The following is a 22,010-nucleotide window of genomic DNA, read 5'->3' as shown; positions in this document are numbered from 1 at the left end:
TGTGTGTCAATTGATGTGTAAATTTTTACTATAAACTTGCGAAGGACTTTTCTATGAAAAATGTTTAGAGAAGCGTAGATTTTTCAGGTGCTAGTTTACAACAATTGTCTGCTTAGCTTCCAGTCCAGATGGCAAATCAAGCAAGCAGTAAATTCTGCACATTCACATGAATTGAGGAAGTGCTGGAAAGTTCCATTTACTTTTTGTCATATCAGGCCCAAATACATTGCATACATTGTGATGAATTTATATCATTTTTCACAAAAGTAGCGTACCAGGATGCCACTATAAAAAGGATGAGGGAACAGGGAGATGACTGAGCATTTCCCAGTGTATTTTGGAGTGAAGATGCTGCAATTCACTTGGATTTTTTTCGTACCAACATGTTCCCCCCTTCTGATGGCGTGAATCACTCCCTCAGCCCTCAGCTAAACACATCTTCAGCTTGCCAGGCAAAAACTGTCTATCTGGGACATTTAAACACAAATTGGTTGTATGCTTGTTCTACACTGTGACTACAAGTTTACATACCGTGAAATTTTAGCTTATTGTGCATTGACTGAAGGGATGTTACAACTGTATTAATTACCAGTAATCTAGGCAAGGTACATCTCTCTTTTTGGAATAGGTATCTGCCTGTATGCTAAATTTAAGTGGCTGGAAAAGATTTTCCATATTAGAAAGATTATCGAAGTGTTGCATATGGGGATTATTTCTTCTCACAGTAAGCATGTCTAAAATCCCATATAAAAATATGGGTAAATGCAGTGATAAGTAGCGCTTAAAACATGTAAATTAATAGCAAATCTTAAATGAAGGTAATCTCCCATATTTGTGTGGCCCAGTAGGAACCTGCCAAAATGCTTGAGCAAAGACAAACTTTTAATTACTCTCTTGAGATCTGTATGTGTTTTTCACAGCTATACCACCTTTCCAGAGAGCTCGGCTGGCCACCGGTCACCACTAAAATTGCTTTCTTTCACATCCCTGTGCTACCAACTGCTAAACTGGCATGTGCAAAGTTACAAATAGCTTGGAGAAATATGTTGAAGGGTAGTTAGTACCCCTGTATTCTAGTTTTCGGGACATCCACTGCAGGGATGGAACGTGGGATTTTACCCCGTTACTTTAAAATTAGCTTTTACTCAGGACAAGTAAAAAAGCAGAAGAGGATTTCCTGTATCCCAAAGCACAGTTTGAAAAGGTTTATAAGAATGCAAGTAAGAGAAATAAAAGATGACTGTGCTTAATCAAAGAATCCAAAATTCAGACCAAAATGTTTCCTTTTGTTTGCTAATTTTAAGAAACAAGGCATCAGAACATAACAACAGCAGAGCCATACTGGCTCAGGTCAAGAGTCCATCTAGCACAGTATCCTGGCTCTGTTGGTGACAAAAGCCTTTGGGGAAGTGTTTAAGAACATTTCAGGTGTATATGGTGCCCCCAGGCCATGGTTTGGTAGAAGACACACACATGGGACTGTTTCTGATAAGTGCTAGGATCAAGGCAGCACCAGGCTTACCACTCCTGACCGATACAGCCCAACAAGGTTAGCATACCTTGGCCTTACTCCCTCAGACACATCCATCATGGCTGAGGGCATGCCACACACATCCCAGTTTCATCACATGAAAACACCATTTTCATGGCCTATAAAATAACCCTCATGTTATTTCAGGTAATGTGAACGTGGGGGGGTCAGGGGGAACTCACAGTAATGCATCTCCTGGCCATTGCAGCACCACCTGGGGAGAGCTGGGGCCGAGTGCTCTGTGCTGTGAACATGGTCAGGTCATGCCAACCAGCTCAGGGCTCCAGGGCAGTCTCTGACCTTCCCTTATTTTATGTATGCATGGTGTTTGCAATAATGCCATCCCTTTGTTAGGGACAGAAGATGAGTCTCTAACTGCCTTTAAAACCAATATATTTAAAATTGTAGGAGAAGCATAGAAAGCAAAGTTGAAGCAAACACTCACAGTAATTTGAAGAGTCTTCTTTCCTGTACATGTCATTTAGCTAAGAAAAGAATATAAAATAATATAAGACGAACTTGAGAAGTGTCCTGGTTTTGGCTGGCATAGGGTTAATTTTCTTCCTAGTAGCTGGTATAGTGTTGTGTTTTGGATGTAGGATGAGAATAATGTTGCTAACACACTGATGTTTTAGTTGTTGCTGAGCAGTGCTTACACTGGTCAAGGACTTTTCAGCTTCCCCTGCTCTGCCAGGTGCACAAGAAACTGGGAGGGGGCACAGCCAGGACAGCTGACCCCAACTGCCCAAAGGGCTATTCCATACCATATGGCATCATGCTCAGTATAGAAACTGGGGGGAGTTGGCCGGGGGGCAGCAATCGCTGCTCGGGGACTGGCTGGGCATCAGTCAGTGTGTGGTGAGTGGTTGCATCACTTGTTTTTTTCCTCTCTCTCTCATAATTTTCTTTTTAATGACCACTTATTATTATTTTTATTCTATTTCAATTATTAAACTGTTCTTATCTTAACCCATGAGTTTTCTTACTTTTGCTCTTCTGATTCTCTCCCCCATCCCACCGGGGGGGAAGGTGAGTGAGCAGCTGTGTGGGGCTTGGTTGCCAACTGGGGCTAAACCACAACAAGAAGCTTCTGTATTACAGACAAAACTTCTTGAAACTAGATGGCAGAACACTCAGTGTCATGTGTCACAGGAGTTTTCAGGCCGTTTAGATCAAAAAGTGATGTTAAAATGATACCATTTATAGCTCTGGCTAATATAGTCTGCAGTTGATTACCCATTCCACATGCAGTAACTTTTTTGGTATGAACCTGAATTGCCTTCAGCGTATTATATTACCTTTACTTGTTACCACAGATGGATTTTGAGATTTAACACAGAACCACTAAAATGATAAAAAGTTTCCATGTTGTAGTGGCACACTTGAGGAGTCACTGCAGACATTTACAGCTGTAATAAGGAGCACAGATTTTGGTGTGATTCACCAGGCAAGCAGCACACTGATGTTTGTGGGTGTGCGGTACAGTCTGAACACTTCAAGACATGGTGGGAATGGTACTTAGAAACTGTAAGTATTGGCTTCTAGTCTTGGGGCTGAGCATAACTTGGCCATTTCTCACCTTCTGTATCACTTGATCGTGTTGTCAGTTGTGCACGTGTGTTGTTGGCTGCCACACACAAATAAGGTTTGTAATTCCACTCGGATACGGCATGGAAACTTTCAGGATGTTTCAGCTGTACTTTCTGAGTGCTCCTGTAACTTTGTAGTCATTTGTTTGTAATGTTATTAATGTCAGGGGTTTTTGCATTTCATTTGATGTCAATTGGAGCTGTTGTAAAGGGGTTTACGAGGTGCTATTACATGTGCTTTGTCTAGTTAGCTAGCTTAATCCAGTAACATGACACACTGTGAGGTAGCTAGACCCTCGAAGTAAAATTGTGCACTTTATTTGGGATATTCTGTTATTTTTGAGATTCAAAAATCTTTGAAGTTATTTTTTAATAGAATATAAAAAATAAAGTTAAAACAACGTAACTCTTTAAATAGAGAAAACTCATAACTCTTGTGTGACACACGGTAAATAGAAAGGTTTGCAAATAAAACTGTGGTGAGTGTGCTAAGTTCTTTGAAGGGCTTAGTTTTATTCCAGTTCTACTTTTTCAGGCTAGCAGCTTTCAAAGGTACCCTTGGCGTAAACTCATCACACATCCCTATGTGTTTCTATAGAAATTTCCTTCTGCCTGTCACCCCTGAGATGTGGCTGCTTCCCACTGCAAATAACCCCTTGCGCTTTGCAGGAGCCTGCCTGTCTCCATTGGTGACACGGGTTTCCTGCTTGCTGCCTCACCTGCTTTTTCTTTCTGAATCCACGGACGCTGTTTTTCAGCAAGACATTGCCTGCAGTACCCACATAGCAAACTGCAGCTCAATTGAAAAGTTTTATCCTCCCTTACGGAAAGGGTTTTCTTACGTGCTTGAAGACTTGAGTTTATAAAGTTTGCAAGATTATGTAATATAGTTGCATCTCCTAAAGAATCTGGAAGTAGTGGAAATTACAGCCTTCGTTAAGGCACAGAACATTATGGCAGCAATCAGAAGTTCCTGCATGCATCACCTCTGGGTTTTCACCCTTGGCCTGGGGACGGACTACTTTCAAAGGTCAAAGAGCAGTGAAGTTCTTTGTCCCAAAGCAGTACACTAGCCTCTCTGCCAAGGTTGTCATCAGTTGGGGTTTCTGACAGAATGGCATTTCTCTGTAATTATAATTGAGTCCACCAACTCCTTTTGCTCATTTACCAAGAAAAGGTAAAACCAAAACTAGAAGTCATGTGTGTCTTGTTACAGAGCTGCAATTATAAAGCTGTTGCTAATATCTTTCAGTCATTACCATATCAGCTGGATATAAAAGGCTTTCTAATGAAGCACAAGTTGATGCTGTTTAGTTTAGAGACTAATTCTCCATTAGCTAAGGCAATTTACCACTGCGCTTTTTAAAGTGCAGATCCATAGCAATTCTCAAAATAAAGACCTACTCATGTAAGCAGATTTCAGTAAGTGGTAAAAAGAGGTAGAATAAACAGCCTTTATCCAGGAGCAAAACTAATGATGCATTCATTAAAGGTATCTGTGCAAAGAAGGGTGTAGACTGACAGCAATACTTTAGGTTCTAGCAAGGAAATAAATATTTCTATCCCCAGCTATCCCAAGGAAAAAATTCAGAGTAATTGCAGAAGCACAACAATATACCTGTTTGCAGAAACATATACCAGTGAAAACTATACAAAGGAAAGTAAGAATAGCAAAAGAAATATGTTTTGTATAAACAGCAAATCAAATCTCCCTTCCCTTCCTACAAATCCTGAGAAGGTGATTTCTCATTCATGCTTCCTTCTAGTGACCAGATTAATCTTTGCTACACAAGGCTGATGGGATCTGGTCATACTTGCTGGTGAGATCTGTGAGACTTGGGAAAAATCACATCATATTTCCTGATCTTTGCTTAGATGGGGTTCTAGGATTCAAAGTGATAATAAATTGAAAATGGCCATAAACCAAATAGATTTAAATAAACTTGAATTTGGGGAGAAAATACAACTGAATTCAGATGTGAAGCTGTCATTTTAGATCTGTCTCATTAGATAATATTCACAACTTAATCATATTTAATTGTTGGGTTTTTTTCTCTTACACTGGAAGAATGCAACGTAACTGTAACCAAAACATGTACTTTCCCAAGGACTGTTGGATAGAATAAAACCAAAAGCTTAATCTATTTTTTTAAAAATTTGAACCTTATGTTAGGCCTGTGGTCCTTTGTCCTTAACACTGATGATGTGGTTGTAACTTTCTGTAATTTCTGCCATGGAGGTTTCATTTTGATTGCTGGTATCAGTAGAGCCTTTGTTTCTTAAAACTAGACAGTCTTATGTATAAATGATAACCCTTTTGGGAAGCCATATGATGGCCCTCGCTACCCTGGCTGCATGGACCAAGGCAGCAGGCGGAGCAGTGGGAAGGTGAGACCATGCACCTCCTGGGCGAGCACCCTGTGGCCTCGGTGCTGACTTAATGGTGGGCTGTTTTTGAAGATGAAGATGTTTGCAGGGAAAAAATAGGGGCTGTTTGCTCCACAATTACCCATTTCTCTTTCCTTCCCACTTGGCACAACTGCTGTCACATCCAATAGAAGTCATGAGGGTCATCCCTGCACTTTGAGTCTAAGCTGGTTTTGGCACATTTTTAATCTTACAGGTCTTACATCTACTTTATCCACATGAGCTTGGTTCTTAAGTATGTGTTCAGTCTGCATCGCCTTCATCCATACAGTACTGACCTCATCAAATCTCCCCATTGCCTACAGGAATAGGGTCTTATTTTCAAACTGACACTGCCAACTAAATCTGTGCTGAATTATTTGATAAATGAGAGAGCGTGAAGTGGGTTGGAAAGATGAAAACCCAAGAAAGGGCAGTGGCATCTTCTGAAACATTAGATGCAGTTGAAAGAAATTAACTGACTCCTAAAAATTCCCTGATTCAGCATAAATATCCTAATCCTGTCTAGGCTGTATTTAGGGTTAAATGATGTAGAGTTATACCATTAAATGTGGAGCACATGCAATCTTGATAGTCCAAATAGAGGGTGTATTTTGGGCAGTGGGCGCTGTCATTCCTCTCAGGAACCTTTCAGCACTAATGAGCATCCTCTGCATAAACAGATCTGTTTTGGTGGTTAAAAACAGCTATTTATATAACACACAAGTGAAATTTCATACCGCTATCCTAATCTCAAGTGTTTTCTTTCCTCGTCTCTGATAACTTCGATCTTATTTTTACTGTAAAAACATGCAAACCATATATTTAAATCAAAATCCCCTGGAGGATATCTTTTAGAAGGAATATTGTGCTATGATTGCTTCTCCCCTAGAATACTGTAAACTGCCTGGTGGTTTAATAGTTTGCTATTTGAAATACCGCATGTTAAAAGATGGAGATCTCAGTATTTGGGATTGCATCTGCCAAGATCATCTTCCACAAGTTTGTTTTAACATTTCTGTTTGCTTTGCAGTAATCTGAATGCTAGCTGCTGCTCCTCAGTGCTTTTTGTCAAAATATTCAGTAGCTTCCTGGTCAATGTTTAGGTAAATCAAGTAATTCTGCTTTAGATTCTTTTGTATTTACACACTTTTTCAAACCCTCTGCCCCTTCTTTTCAGTGTTATGTATTTCTCCAGATTCTTGGTTTTGCTACTACTTCATAAAGTCTTACAGATAAAACATGTTTTATTTTAGCAATTCAAGTTCAAGATGAATAATTTTACAGAATGTGATTAAGGTTAAGGTAAGGCTTCTGAGTTTATGGGCGTTTCATATTAAATGAAAAGTGTTCTTAAATATGTGTTCTTTTATAATAATTTTTCAGCATGCAGCAACAAAACTAAAATGTTGGTTTGGCATCTGCATTTTAGGATTAGAATTAAGCCTCATTGCTCCCACCTATGGATAGCTAGCAATGTAAAGGAAGAAGTCAAAAGTGTACATACATGCTTTTAAAAGGATTTCTCGGGTGCTACCAGAAATCACATAAGCCTGCTGATTATCTGAGTTTAGTTTTTGCTCTGACCTAGAAACTTGTCACTCTGACTGGCGTCAGGACTAGATCCAGTCTCTTTTGCGCGTGTGGATGCAACCCTTGTTTCCTCCTGTTTTGTGACAGGTAACCTGGGGTCCCAGCTGGTTGAGTATAAAGAAGAAATGTACATAACGTCTGACTGTGGGAACACGTGGCGTCAGGTAGGAAACGGGAATCGTCAAAGGCACCTGGAAATAATTTTAATGTACCCAATATGATTAATTTTATAATGCTTAACTAATCTTTGTATACCCACTGTTTTGAGGGAGGTGGCTGTTCTTATCCCCATGTCACTTGGAAACTGGGAGAGATTAAGGAGGTGATTTGCAAAGACTCAAATTGGTCGGGCTGTCAGGTTCTGCTGAAACTTGAATTTTTTGGTCTTTTTAAAGATTTTAGAAGTATCTTGCATAAAAAAGCATAGAGTCTATTTAGGTTTTCAATAAATTAGGTAATCTTCCTATGCTAATGATGAAGTGGACTTCGGCTAGATCTGGCAGTACGAGTATTCCAATCTGAAAGACATGGTTTCGGTAGAAAGGAAGAAATTCTTCTTCATAGTCTGAAAACTGGTATTTAAGCTTAAACTTTGTTCTCCATTGAAACTGAGAAAGCAAAAAGAGTTTGAAAAAAGCAATAAACCTTTGAATGTCTTTTAGTATGATTTAATCAATTCTGGGACTACAAACATTAAAGTTTTTAAAGTTATTTTAAAAATAAGAGTCTTGTAGTAGCTGTAATGCCATTTGAATTCTGGATGTCTTTTGCTTCCAGTGCCTAGTGTCAGTTTAAACATTGCACCTTTATTATGTATTTTTTCCTCAATTGCTCTGTCTCAGCAATGTTTAGTCACAGGGATATTTTCTTTTTGAGTGTAAATAGCAACAACAATCATGATCATAAGATATAAGGAAGTTCTGGAATCTACTTATAATTCATATCCAGGAAAAAAACAACCCTCAAACCGCCAAAGTGTTTCAAAAAGTCATTAATTTCAGTTAAAAAAGTCTTTTAGTGTTCAGCTAAAATAAAATTCGGTTGTGTTATTATTTGAGAAGAAGTAAGTGTGAAAATGCTCTCACTAGTGTTATTGAGCTCAGGGAGTTTGAGAAAAAAAGAGAAAAATACAGACAGTTTCTTATATTGCTATTGTAGGGTGCCATTAATACTCCACAGAAGGACTTTTAAAAAGAAATACATTATTTTTGTCATGATAATGTCCTTTGAGGTTTTATGCCAAATTTTATGCCAAATTCCTTCTTGAATTCTAGCAGATGATAAATAGATGTTTGAATGAAAAAGTCTTCCAGGATTTACAGTGGGTACTGTGTTGTCTAATACTTCACAGAGACCTCTCTAGTAATTCATTGTCACCATTTGCCAAAGTTCTATGTTTTTTCTGGGGTGAAAAATAAGAAGGAAAGAGTGAAGGGGATCAAATTCATATTTTCACTGCTTTTTCTTTGTGAGACACTCAGGCAAATGATATGTGATGAAACTTGACCTTTAGATGTCTATTCATGCTGTAAAACCAGCCACAAACTGATTCCTCATTATGACAGTCAAAATGAAAAACACCATTGCTAGGTTTGTTTTAATTAAAACTGCTACAAAGCCTTTGAAAGAGCTTACTCAATCTTAATATTTGCCATCAGAATGAAAACATAGATTATTGTATGTATTTTTATGGCCTCACTGTTCATGATCAAACAGTTCTTCCAGAGGACAGCGATACATTTCCTTTCTCTGTTGGAGTTCATGCAACAAAAGACAAAGCTTCAGTCAGATGATATGGGAATTATTTAGACAGTAAATTACAGGTCTCCTGAGCTGGCAAAAGCAGAGCAAAGCTCATGTTTTGGCACAGCTCTTCAGGAGGGTTTAAGTCACTGACTTGGAAACTTTGCGGTTGTCATTAGTGAGCGCCTGTCACCTTTCTCACATGCCACACATGATGTTGCAGAGCTGTCTACAGACTGGAAGAGCAGCAGTCTGTGCTTGAGTAGAGTGACAGAGCAATGCAGAAAAGTAAATATAAAGGACTTTGGAGAAATGGCAGTTCAAGGAATTCATTAAAAGCTTTCCTGAAATAATAGCAGTATTGGTTCATAGGAATACAGGACTGGGAGGAAGGTCAAAGATCATGTAATCCAACCATGTGCTCTAAGACAGTATCAAACATACAAAGAACATCTCTAACAGAGGTTTGCCAGACCTGTTTGTTAATCCTTCACCACAGGAGATTCTGCAGTCTTCCTATGTGGTGTTTCACCATTCTTCATAGATTTTTCTGAATATTAAACAAAAGCTGGCCGTGCTTTTTGCTGTTATTCTTGCAGTGTCACAAATTTTGCAAGGTAAGTTGATTTCTTCTTGTCTTTGGAGACGAGTGGTTTCCTGTCACCTTTGAATAACTTTTCAGATGTTGAAAGGTGGTTATCATGTCTACCCAGAGCATAGGGTTTTTTCCCTTGGAAAAAAGCAAACTCAGATCCACTGATTTTCCTAATGGATCCAATTTCTAAAGTGCTTTTCCTTTTTGTTGCTCATTGACTGGACTGTCTAATATGACATCTCTCTCCTGAAGCATGGTAAAACTGGATGCAAAATTACAAATTTTATCAGTACTAAATAGAATGAAATGATTGCCCTTGATGTCTTGACATTACTGGCACCTCATTTCAGAATATTTCTCTTCTTTGTGCTAGCATCACATTGTTGACTCGGATTTAGTTTGTGATTCATAACTGGACCAGTCCCTGAGTTCCTGAATTTGTAATACATTCTCAATTTAACAACAATCTACTGATCACTTTCCTTCAATAATTTCTTAAGTAGCTGTATACACTTAAAAAGATTTAAACTGAGCCCATATTTCCATAGCTTGCATATGGTAAGGTCACATGAAAGTTCAGGAAGACTTACTGTGGTAGAATATGCAGCCTTTGTGAAATTAAGTAAATACTGGTGATAAATGGAAAAGTAAAACAAGGATTCTGATTATAAGTAGCCATGATATCACTTGGGCTGGCTCCAGTTGTTCTCCTGCCATTTTGTTGCATGATGCCTGAGCTGCTTGTTGGTATCTCTTGTAACTGTTGCTCTACTGTGTACCATTTTAAGGCAAACTTAAATTTGTGACTCTATTGTACAACATTGCACTGTAAATAGCACTAGTTTAGGAAATGATTGATAAGTAGCTTAAACATCCATGCAGCAGCAGTGATCTGGCCTGTAGGAGAAGGGAATCTCACCTTGACGTTATCCTGAACTACATGGGCTTAGATCATCTTAAGTGAACCACGAAGATGTAGCCTAAGGTAAACTGTGGGACAGATATGTCTATTTGGAAGATTTCTATGTCTATTATACCAGGAAAACAATATCATAAAGTGTGTTAATGAACATGATAGGAGTCAGATAGATAAATAAATCTTGCATTCTGGGAGAAATGGGCTACCCTTGAACACAATTGCAGACCATACAGGTTTTAAACTTTTTTTTCCCCCGAGGGGCCCTGTTTTTTCAGTCCTGATTTTTAAAATATTAGGCTACTCTTTCAAATGCTAAGGATGACCTTGTGTATACATCTGAGTGTGTTTTATTTATTTAAAAAAAAAAATGGTTTCTGTTCACAGTTATGGTTGTTATTGCTATTTCAACAGCATCTGTTACAACACTGTGCCTGAAATAGGCAGAGTAAGAGAAAGGTCTGGCTTTCAAGAGAAATGGCTTAAATAAAAGGAAAAAATCAGCAACAAAGAACCTTTCATACTTGATCTGCTACCCAAGTAGCTAGTGTAGCAACAAAATGCTCAATTAAGCTAATAAGGTTACACAGAAAGTCTGTTGTATGTCTAGGAATGGAATCTAGATCTCTGGAGCTTTAGTCCAGTGCTTTGTTTGTTGGAATATTATTTCTCTATGTCAAATCCTTTTGTGTCAAAGCAACTTGGAAAACCTTTGTTTAAGCAAGACTACTTGTTTTTCTGCAGACATCTTAAGAGATGAATGGTAGCACCTTTAAGCACAACAGTAAAGGCTGCAACCCCAGCCTCTTGCCCCGGGGAGGTCCAACCGGCTTATTTGGTGTAGGAAAACTTCTGTTTCCAGATTTGAATTTAGAAATGGATGTCACTTTGTGAGAGAAGCAAGTGACTTTGGGCATTTTTGGTTAGTTTTGAAACTTATGTATTTCAGAGTAAAATTGTGTCGAGTATATTTCTCTAGAATCAGAATCATTTAAACACGTTTTCATTGATTTCATGGAACTCTCTTAATTGCTCCCAACAGATATCCTGGCCTGAAATAGCTGCTGAAGTTGTTAGTACAGACACAGGAAAAAACATGGAGAGCAGAGAGAGAGAAAAGGAGTTGACATTACAATTGTCATGCTCCAAACATCATGGTCCAAAAATTACAGAAGGAAAAAACGTAGAAATAGGTTATAAAAGTCTACTTCTGTAGTTGCTGGCTACTAGTAAAGATCATAGTAAATTTATTACCTGACTTTAGTTAGTGGAGAGACATATATCAGAATTCGTGGCTGACTGTGAACATAGATATTGCTTGTTCCTGCGTTCAAACTTCAGCTCTGACACTGGGACCACCTTTGCCTAAATCCCTTGCAAACTGCTTGTCTTGGTTTGGTTTCTAGAAAGTAGACATAAATATTTACTTTTGTGCTGAACTCCACAGGCATGAAATCGTTAATTCTTTTCAATGTACTGAAGATGAAGAGTTGCTTTCATTTCATCAGGGATGTCATACATTTTGGTTATTAAATGTTTGAAAAGTGTGCAAGAAGAGCATGATATAAAGATGGCATTAATGTGCCTGTAATGTGTCCACTGTGCTTTATAGTGGGCCAAGTGGATGTAGGGTAAAGCTGGGGTACCGACATGGTTCACGCGGAAGTGCCATGGTGCTTTTCTTGGAAATCCTGATTTGGATAAGTGATGCAGATACCAGCTTCCTTTATCTTCAATGTGATGCTGAAGCTTTTGGAGACTTCGTGTCCCAGCATATACCGTTTCATTTTGATTTGAGCAAAAGTTCGAACAAAGTTTAGAGGAGAATCAAAACTCTGCTTGCTTATCTGACTCCAGCTGATCTCATCCTTTTGAAGTACATCTAAAATTAATGTCTATCCTTTACTGAATTCTCTTCTAAAATATGCAGCTGTGTGGAACAAGTAGATAGGACTGTAAATGCCTCATATCAGGGTTTCGCCTGTAAATTGGCAACACTGAAAAGCTGATCAGACACTTGAAGCCCTAGGATTCCCATAAAATATGCTCTTACTAGATGAGAGGAAGACTGAATTCTGAACCCAAATTAAATGCTTACTATTTTTGAAGTAATTGTGAATGTGCTGTAAGATACTTTTCCCCTCCTCCGGTTCAGTCTTGCTGATAAATCCTCTAAATATAGCATTTAGTATTGTCAGGATTTTTCATTCACAAGGCAAAGTAAAGCTAACCTTTATGTTTTTCACCTTTGCTTTGTCAAAGCATGTAGGAGGCTGCGTATTCGTCTATTAAGTGCTAAGTGTGTGTAGTAACTCTCACTTTATCACCTGCTCTTTTGTTAAATGAACTTTCACAGGTTAATAACATGAGTAAACCCTGTCTTAAAACAGATTTCAGATGTAAAAAAGGGAACATAGTTACCTGCTCATTTATTTTAGTACTGCTGCTGACCTCTAGAAAATGAATGAAAAGAATTTAGGAAATTTTGAATCCTTTATACTATTAAATCAATATTACATGTTGTATTTTGGTTCAGAACTCAGAGCGGCCTCTGTGTGAGATCATATAAAGTTTGAATTTAAATAGATCACTGGCACTGGAAATGTAGAAAACATGCTTGCACCAATTATTTCAAGTCCTGTAGAGTATGGAGAACATGTGAGAAAGTCACGGACAGCAATACTTTTCCTATTTTTCTTAGAAGTAGACTACAAAGCATTTTATTCTGCAAGATACACAGAATATGGCACATACCGAAGTAAGGTGATAGGTCACTTGGTGATATATAATAGGAAGGAATGCAGAATGCATACTGTGAGAAATATAGGCTTGGACTAATATCATTTTAGACAGTTTAATCTGACTGTGATTTGAACCTGAACATTTTCTGATTCACCTGCTTAACTTTCTTTTCTTTTACAGCTGGGAGAAATATAAGAGTTAAACTGACTTTTATGTCCTTTTCAATTTGAAGTGCAGGCATTATAAAACATATAAGTCTTTTAATCCTGGTTTGCTCGTACATTTTATTTCTGCTGTTTTGTACATTTGCTTAGCTGGCCTTTTTTTGTCCGACTTCTAGGTCTTTGAAGAAGAGCATCACATCTTGTACCTGGACCATGGTGGAGTGATTGTGGCCATCAAAGACACCTCTATCCCTCTGAAAATACTCAAGTAATCCTACAGCCAATTAGTGTAGAGCTATTGTGTATTCGAGACCTCGGGCAAAGTTCAGAGTTTAAGATGAGCATTTCAATGTGATCATGTATGAAATGCAGGTGCAGTTAGTTTAATTTAACATTCATTAAGTCAAAAAAATGCAGGTGGATGTTTTCTTAAAGATTACTTCATGGTGCTGAAGGTACCATGGCATAATGCATTAAGCATAATGAAATTTTCTTGCATCAGTGTAGATATTTTTGCTTAAAAGGCTGTCCAGGAACTCTACAGTACAAGCCATGTTCAGCATGATTGTTATCTGCTGCTGGTTTGCACCAGCAGTACATGGCAATGATGCTCAACTGATGATGCATATAAGGCTTAGGTATCCAGTCAGGATAGTTCATTCATACTGTAATAAACCTCTGTCCCCTCAAAGGGCCACAGTGAATGAAGACGCTGGAGAATAACCCTGAGTTGCTCTGGCAAGAGCAATATAATGTAGACTTTGGGAGCCAGTGGGGAAAGGACTTATGTGTGCTTACATGCCGTGTAGTACAGTATGCAAGAAGCCCAGTTCTTCTGAGGTATTCATGCACAAATTAACTGTGGTATGTGTAGATCCTGTCATACAGTGATAATGCAGCAAATGGCCTTCTCAGCTTGTTTGGCAGGAAAGATGCTGCAAAGCATTTTGTTATAAAATACCAAGTTTTAAACTGCGTGATAGTGAAGCAAAATATGGTACCTTTATGTAACGGCATACAAAACTATCATCTTGGGCATAAAAAACGTAAGAGATCTTTATCACTTGCGACTAGGTTCGTTTTTGCATAATGCTGTATATACTAATAGGAACTAGCCTATGTACTTGGTTAGCTAGAATGAAAGCCATCATTAACCTACTATCCCAAAGACCTGGAGGAAATGTACAGAAGAAAAGAGACTTTGATTCATAAATTTCGGGTGCACAGAGTATTTGAAATATGTTTTGCTGATTCATCAGCGTCTTTTGAAAATTTTCAAGTGGATGGTAGCAGCTGTGAAGGGCCGTCATCTTGGTGCCTGCAGTTACCGCACCTCCTACAGGTTTTAGCAATTGGGCTGTTTTGCCTCTCATGTTTCACTGACCTCTGCTTAACGGGTCTCTAGCTCAGAGACTGCTAGAAAGAATGAAGTGTAAATTAACTTGCTCTTGAACCTACAAGGTAGCAAGATAGTTTGTTGACAGAGCTCAGTTTTTATCTGCCTGAGAATTTCCATTGTTGTGGCAAATTTATTATACACCTTCTAATAAAGATGTGAGCCCCTGGGTACGTTGCTGAGAAAAAGATCACGTTAATATGATATACTGTCCAGGCATATTGTGTTTTGGTGATCGTAAATCCTGGGCTTTAGTAGAGAGGGGATTTTTTTTTTTATGAATGAATTAATTCTGTTTTGTGTAATAATAGTTGTAAATGAGAACCATTTCTGCTTTTTTACAGGTTCAGCATAGATGAAGGCCAGACTTGGAGTACACATAATTTTACCAGCACTTCAGTCTTTGTAGATGGATTACTTAGTGAACCTGGAGATGAGACACTGGTCATGACGTAAGTTTCTGGTTTCATCTCTTTTTTCAGGGCTCTCTCTGCTTATGCCCTTGAGGATATTTTTAATTGTGGATGTTTGAGAGAGTCCTCGAGTCAGTGGCTTTAGTTTCTTGCTATCACACAGACTCACACTGGTGTCCAACCAGCCCTAGTATGCAACCTGTCTTTGAAATTATCCGAGTGCAGTATTTCAGATTGTAAAGATGAAGTGTTACGTTCATATGAAATTTCACAGAGTCACCACCAGGGAGGGTGGAATAATAGGACTGCGAATACGAATCTGAGAAACAGAGGTAAACAAAAATAACTATAGCCTGCATTTTTTCTGCTTTCTACAGATTCTTAGGCAGACTTCAAAAATGCTAAATATCTATCCCTTCTTCTTGTGAAAATTGTCTTCGCAGTGTAAATGACTATGTTTTTGTCCTAGTAACTAGCATTGCAGTACTTTGTGTAACTAAACACTGTGCTAACAAATACACGTTTTAATTCAGTGCAGTGACAGAGGCAGATGCTGTGAATGGAGTTTAAAATAACCAAATTCTGCAGCTCAGGCCCCTGTTCATCTTATTCAAAAGGGCCAGGGACATCTGGATCTGAGCTGCAGGTTTTGCTCCATCTCTAGGATAAATGCTAGTATTTTAGAAGTGTCTGAGTCTAAAAAACACCTGTACAATTAGAGAGAAAGGCACATGCTGACTGCAGAAGGAAAGGGGAATGCACTCAGAGATGTGCAGGTTGTTACATGTGCTCTATCAGAACAGCTTGTGTGATCCTTTATATTGGAGCTCAGTGTTTTCATGACAAGCTTTTTCTCCTAGGAGTTACAAATAGAGCAGCCTTTGATGTGTACCAGTAGCATTTTCCTCAGGAAAAAAAAATAGCCCAATGCGGAGTTGTGTAAAGGATCCTCAGCAAAACGGAAATCCTACCCAATGTGCTTAAAAGCATTGTGCCAAGTTCATAACGCTGTACTGCGCAGGAGTGAATTTGGTCTGTTAGTTTGTTCTTTCTTTCTCCACTGTCCCATTTATCCTCTGTTATATATATATATGACCTGAGAAGAACAGTATTACTCCACCATCATCCCCTTCTCTCAAGCATAGGGGGATTTTTATGGTATAATATATGCCACACAGAGATACTTATGCCTCTGAATGAAGGATTTCCATTGATTTCAGTGGAAGTAGAGGGATCAAAAGCTTATCCTAAACTGTACTTACTGGCAGATAAAACGATGTGTGATGACTATATGCTCTGTGGCTTTTTTTATTATTAAGTATCATTAAAAACAGTGATTTTATGAAGATGTACTTAAGTATGTGGCTGAATGGGCTAAAGAGCTCATGTAAAATGATACCTTTTTGAAATGGTCCATCTGAAATATATAAAACTAGCTTTGGTACATGAGCCCAGATTGGCAAAAAAGCATCATGTGGCTTGCATGTTTCTGAGGGCAGAACAAGTGTCTGACTCCAGCATCTCAATGCCAGGCTCGTAGGATCTTACTTTGCAGCTAGTTCTACTGAACATGGAGGACATCAACCGCTTACTGTCACAGACTGGCCCTGAAAAGACTTGCAGCCTTCCTACCAGGCTCTAAAGATAACGAGAAGAATAAACTTACAGTATGTGTTTCCTTGTTACCATTATATCAGCTTCCTTGTCTCTCCTACTGCTTTTGCTTGGGTTTTACCTTCAGGGTGACATTGTCTGCCCAGTGGTGCTCTGTCTGACTTTACATCAAGACCTTTTGTTGTTCTGTCTGGCTTAGGTCATTTTCTCTCAAAACTTCATGCTTGCACTGAGTTGCTGTGCATGATTTAATCTACAGTGATTGCTGCTTTTGAGAAATGTCATCCACTGATACGCACTCCCTGAAAAAAAAAAAATCGACTATGCCATCTTTTCCATTTTATTAGTTTAAAAAGTGTTTTTTCTTCTGGGTAGAACATGGTAAGATGAACTTGTGTATAGTAATGGGAATAAATTAACAGTGTCTTTCACCCTAAAGAATCCCCAAATCCATTACTAAAGACCTAGTCTGACATTTTTTACTTGTACAGGAATTTCATTTCCTCCCTTTGGTAGGGAGTTTGTTTGAGTAAGGACTTTGAGTAGAGAGTCCAATGTCAAAGTCTGCATAAATTAGTAGAGATAACATAATTCTGAAGTGGGAAGGGAATAACTGCAAAAGTATACAGCAAAATTGTGGAATAGAGACTGTTTCATTTAAAGCTTCTAGAATAAACTCACAAAAGAGTCAAAGAATATTGTACTGGTATGGAAAGCAGCTGTTACCGTAGAGTAAAATTCTGCTTCCACTGAAACCAGCTTAGGGATTTCCTTCAAGGTTTTTAATTTTTATTTAAAAATAAAATAAAATAAAGTTCCCCAAAAGATTGTCTGGGAAAGACATTAAGGGACCTGGTAACACTGCGTGTAAGAGAGACTTCTCATTCTCCAGCATGGTGAGTGGGATGTTGACCTGACTCATAAGGGACTTCCATTTGAATTCCTGTTCTGTCCTAACTTATCCAAAATGAAGTGGTCTGGAAAGCTTTACTGAAGAAACAGGGGAATGTGAACCTAGTTGCCTCAAATCTTAATTTCACAAAGTTTTGTGTTGTCTCCAAAACAGAAAAAACAAATTTTGACTTGTCAAAAGTTTTCATAAAACTGAGTTGTCATCTGCCAGTCGACATTAATCTAAATCATTCATCCAAATCCCCTGCAGTATTCAAAATATGTACGCTCAAATGCCAAGGAAAATATATTTTATTCCATTGTGCTCTGCAATAGACCTAGGTAATATTTTTAGGAGTTTTAAGTGGTAAAGTATTCAAAAACTTTAGGAAACTCATTCTGTGTAAAAATCAATTTCTAAATAGGCCTAGTTAAGAGTTTTAGGAAAGATAAGCAATAAAGTATTCAAAAAGTTTAGGAAACTCGATCTGTGTAAAAATCAATTTCTAAATGAAGAGCTCAACTCCACCATTTATTGCTAAATGAATAAGTAAGGTTTGCTAAGAAATTTTCTCAACTAATTGATATATATTCATCAAAATAGTGCATAGTCTAGTAGGCTTTATTTTGTTCTAAATTCTTTAAGAATGAAAGTTACTGTAACCCAGAGTTATAGTTAACAATATATTATATTTGGGAAAAATTACTTAATAACGCTGGATTGAGTAATGGCCTAACTCAGTGGAAAAAGAAAGGATTTTTGTGTGTCTGAAATATTGATGTTCCTCTTCAGAGGAAGTAGTTCATATAATGAAAGTTTTAAACCTGTTAAAATGACTTCTAAATTACAGTTCAGCTTCTAGGAGTGTTTCCCAAACTGGATTATTTAGATTGCAGTGTAAACCCAGTAGGCACGATAAGCATGGTACCATAGACCACGGCTCCTTTTAAAAGGCCAATAAGAGGTTACATAAAAGGATAGGACAAGGGGTAATGGCTTTAAACTGAAAGAGGGTAGATTTAGATTAGATAGAAGGAAGAAATTCTTCCCTATGAGGGTGGTGAGGCACTGGAACAGGTTGCCCAGAGAAGTTGTGGATGCCCTATTCCTGGAAGTGTTCAAGGCCAGGTTGGATGGGGCTTTCAGCAACCTGGTCTAGTGGAAGGTGTCCCTACCCATGGCAGGGGGGTTGGAACTAGATGATCTTTAAGGTCCCTTCCTACCCAAACCATTCTATGATTCTTTATGTCAGGTAGAATCAAAATCTTCCTTATCGTTAATTGTATTTTTTTCCAGAGGGATTTTTTTTTTTTTTTTTCTAAGGCCTTGTAGAGTAACAACTTAAGATGCTGCTGGGAACTTTATGACATCTCTGAACTGCAGAACTCCTGCATGTGCATTTTGCTGTCTTGAAAGTCCGTTGTTGCATTCCTGTTGGGTTCCTAGGTGATAATGGAAGCAAGAAAATAGTCTAGTTTAAACTTAATCAAAACAAGGTGGATATGATATTAACAAGTGTTAGATATTAGGGAGAACCATCTGGATTTTTGCAACTGTCAATTCTGCTAGGAATGTCAATCTCACCTTTAACAACATCAATAACACTCTACATTACATGTAGTTTGTGGGGCTTATTCTTGTGCCACACATGTCAGCACACTGCCTTTCCTGTTGTCTTTGAGTATCTTAGGAGGTGGAGGTGTTGTGAATTCTTCGCTACTAACTTTCTCATACTGCAACCCTTAAAAAAGGTAGATAAATGGTACATAAAGCCTCATTATGTCAGAGAATAGTTGATTTTCCAAGGCAAATTCTCTGTTTTATTTGCAGCTAGTTAAACTCTTGTTTGAGAAGCATTGCTCAGTCATTAAATGATTGTTCTACTCTCTGCATAATGAAGAACATTTCTGTCTGTCAATAGATGGAGGAAACATATAGAAAGACAGGAAGAGAATGGTGACCTTGATTAAAAGAGCATCCAAAAAGCAAACGGGTTACTTTGTTTCAATCTGATCTAGATATTGGCTAATCCAGATGTATAGATGCCTGTTTAGTGGCAAGTCAAATGCTTTTGCTGGCATCTTTGTGGACACAGATGTTAGCAGATCAAGTCAATGCATTGTAGCGTCACTGCCAACCTGTGGTCTTGGAACCAAGACCATGGGACTGCCCCTGTCTCTCCCTCTGCTCAGAAGAAGTCCAGTGTTTAAAGCTTTGTTTTTTCTTTTCTTTCAATAAAGCTCTCATAACATATTCAAAAGCACGGGAACGTGATGCTTTCAGTGTCTTGCTGAAGCCCATATTTAGTACATTTTGAGAGCAGACCTGGAAATATATTTGAGTAAGAGGAACTGAAAATTTAAGAATCCATGACCTGTAAGAATCTTTTATCACCTTGTCCCTATTTAAAGGAGGAGCGAAGGAGAGAAAAAGGGTGACATGTGACTTTTTTATTCAGATAGAGTCTTCGCGTCATTTTGAGCCCCTATTGCTGAGTGAGTGCCCGCGCCTGTGGTGCTCTAACTTCTCTTTCAGGGAGCCAGTTCCATTTTAGTGTCTAGTTCTAATAAATGATGATGATGAGGTAGACATTGGAAACTTTGGCCAACAATAAAATTGTTCAAATATTTTATTTTGGTGGGGCCTTGAACTCCATTTTGCTGTATTTTGCTCTCAGAACAAAGGAGCTACAATTTAGGTGACATTGGCTATTTAATTTGCCAGATTAAGTCTGAATGAAGAATTTCCTACCTGTGACAAAAGAGATCTGATTTTTAACTATGCGAGTAGAAAAAAAAATTAGTAGCTAAAAAATTAATTATAAAATTTTGTAAGTATCCCAAATTAATTTGATCTTCAAGTAAGATGACAGCAGACAGCAGAATGATGCAAAGCTGTCCTTTATAAAGTTATATGTTTCTCCTTAAATTAATCCATTTTGTTCGCTGTCCGCCCTGTATTTACTTCTACATAAAGCATCAGGCTAGGCACTCGATCTGCAATTTTTTCCAAACAGCTTACAAGTTAAAAGGTTGCTCTTGGACAGCAATTTACCAAATAGATGGAAAAAAAATGTTGGAGGTAATTCACAAACATCATGGAGCCACTGAGCTTCTGGATAAAATGGGAACACACACATCCTGCTCCTCCCCAGCCCTTCTCAGAACCTAAGCATTCATTTCCGTTCTTTTTCCCCAAAAGAGCTGAAACCAAGATGTTTTGGCGTAAAAGAATGATTGGCAATTATTATTTTTTTTTAGGGGCAGGAAACAATGAAAAAATAGATTTTGGTTTAATTTCAACTAATTTTTTTTCCTCCCCTCGTTTTTCACTTTGGCAGCCAAACCAAAAAAGAAAGAAAAAAAAAAAGAAGAAGAAAAACAACTCTTCTTTTTAGTGCACTAAGTATATGCATGTGTTTGTAGTTTAAGGCATTTAAATCATAAGTGTCTTAGCATATTTGCACATGATCTGTTGTGTACACAAGTACTGTTTATGTGTATTTGCTTTATGTAGGCAGGTGTCTACTTTTGCTCATGGAAGCATTCATCATTTCTGTAGTTGCAATTTGGAAAGGCCACTGAAAATGTGACCTCTGTTACGTTCTTTTGGGGAATTAGAAAAATATGCGGAATTATGCTCTTGATGTATAACAGACTGCAGCTTGAATCTTACATAACTTTCGTCCATTTTACTAGTATGAACCCTTTAACGTATCTAGTTTTTGTTGATTTTACAATGGTGTAAAGGAAGCAAAGACAACTGTTAGAAGGAAAGCATGTCTGTAAAGATTCATCTGTCGTTTTCTTTTTGAAAATGGTAGCTTTTAAATAGCACTGTAGGACATAGTCACAGCTAACCCGCTCTTCCAACCGATATCCCCTTGGAAAATCTTTCATTAATAACATTACTGCTTCTGTGAGTTAAGAAGAACACTACCTGTCGGCAGTGGTTGCGCTAGAGATAAAGTGCATCCTTCCGTGCCATGACCTCATCACTTTACTCCCTCAGCTTGGTAATTTCTTTACAGATTTTGGCATGGGGAGGTTATGTGTCTTGCTGTATGTTCAAAGGCACTGTAATAATATGAACTACAATAGGCAAAACAAAAAGAAGATTGTCACATTTATTTGCTTTTTCAGTTGTAGTGCCATCATTTGTAGTAAAGGTCTAAGTGAAGCAAAGGACTTGGCTCTTTCAGCTCACCATAAATTGACAAGAAACTCCTAACACACCATTCCTTTTAGGCAAAAGACAGCTGAGAAAGTTGCTGCTGTTTTAACGTAAATGGCCTCTGATATCTGGTGAACTGTAAAGTGGATTAAGCATTCAATCTGAAATCACAATTGTGTTATAAAAATAATCAGGGAGGTGTGACAGTTAAAAAAATATTTTAACAGTACAGTAAGTTCACTG

At 38.1% G+C, this 22,010-nt stretch overlaps 1 protein-coding gene across 5 annotated transcripts in view; it reads left to right on the top strand.

Moving 5' to 3' along the window:
• Positions 1 to 22,010, top strand: part of SORCS2 (sortilin related VPS10 domain containing receptor 2) — a 653,060-nt gene that overhangs the window by 574,792 nt on the left and 56,258 nt on the right. For all 5 annotated transcript variants that reach the window (XR_012042835.1, XR_012042837.1, XR_012042836.1 and 2 more), the window contains 3 exons: positions 7,207 to 7,283; positions 13,456 to 13,547; positions 15,020 to 15,127. Coding sequence is in view for 2 of the 5 variants with exons in the window: in XM_072863384.1 (XP_072719485.1) it covers positions 7,207 to 7,283; positions 13,456 to 13,547; positions 15,020 to 15,127 (277 nt within the window). In the remaining 3 variants the exon portion in view is untranslated. The remainder of the gene's footprint in view (positions 1 to 7,206; positions 7,284 to 13,455; positions 13,548 to 15,019; positions 15,128 to 22,010) is intronic.

Source organism: Ciconia boyciana, chromosome 5, assembly GCF_034638445.1.
Source record: "Ciconia boyciana chromosome 5, ASM3463844v1, whole genome shotgun sequence".
Classification (NCBI taxonomy): domain Eukaryota; kingdom Metazoa; phylum Chordata; class Aves; order Ciconiiformes; family Ciconiidae; genus Ciconia; species Ciconia boyciana.
The sequence above is the reverse complement of the archived record's forward strand: the minus strand, read 5'-3'. Positions and strand labels throughout refer to the sequence as shown.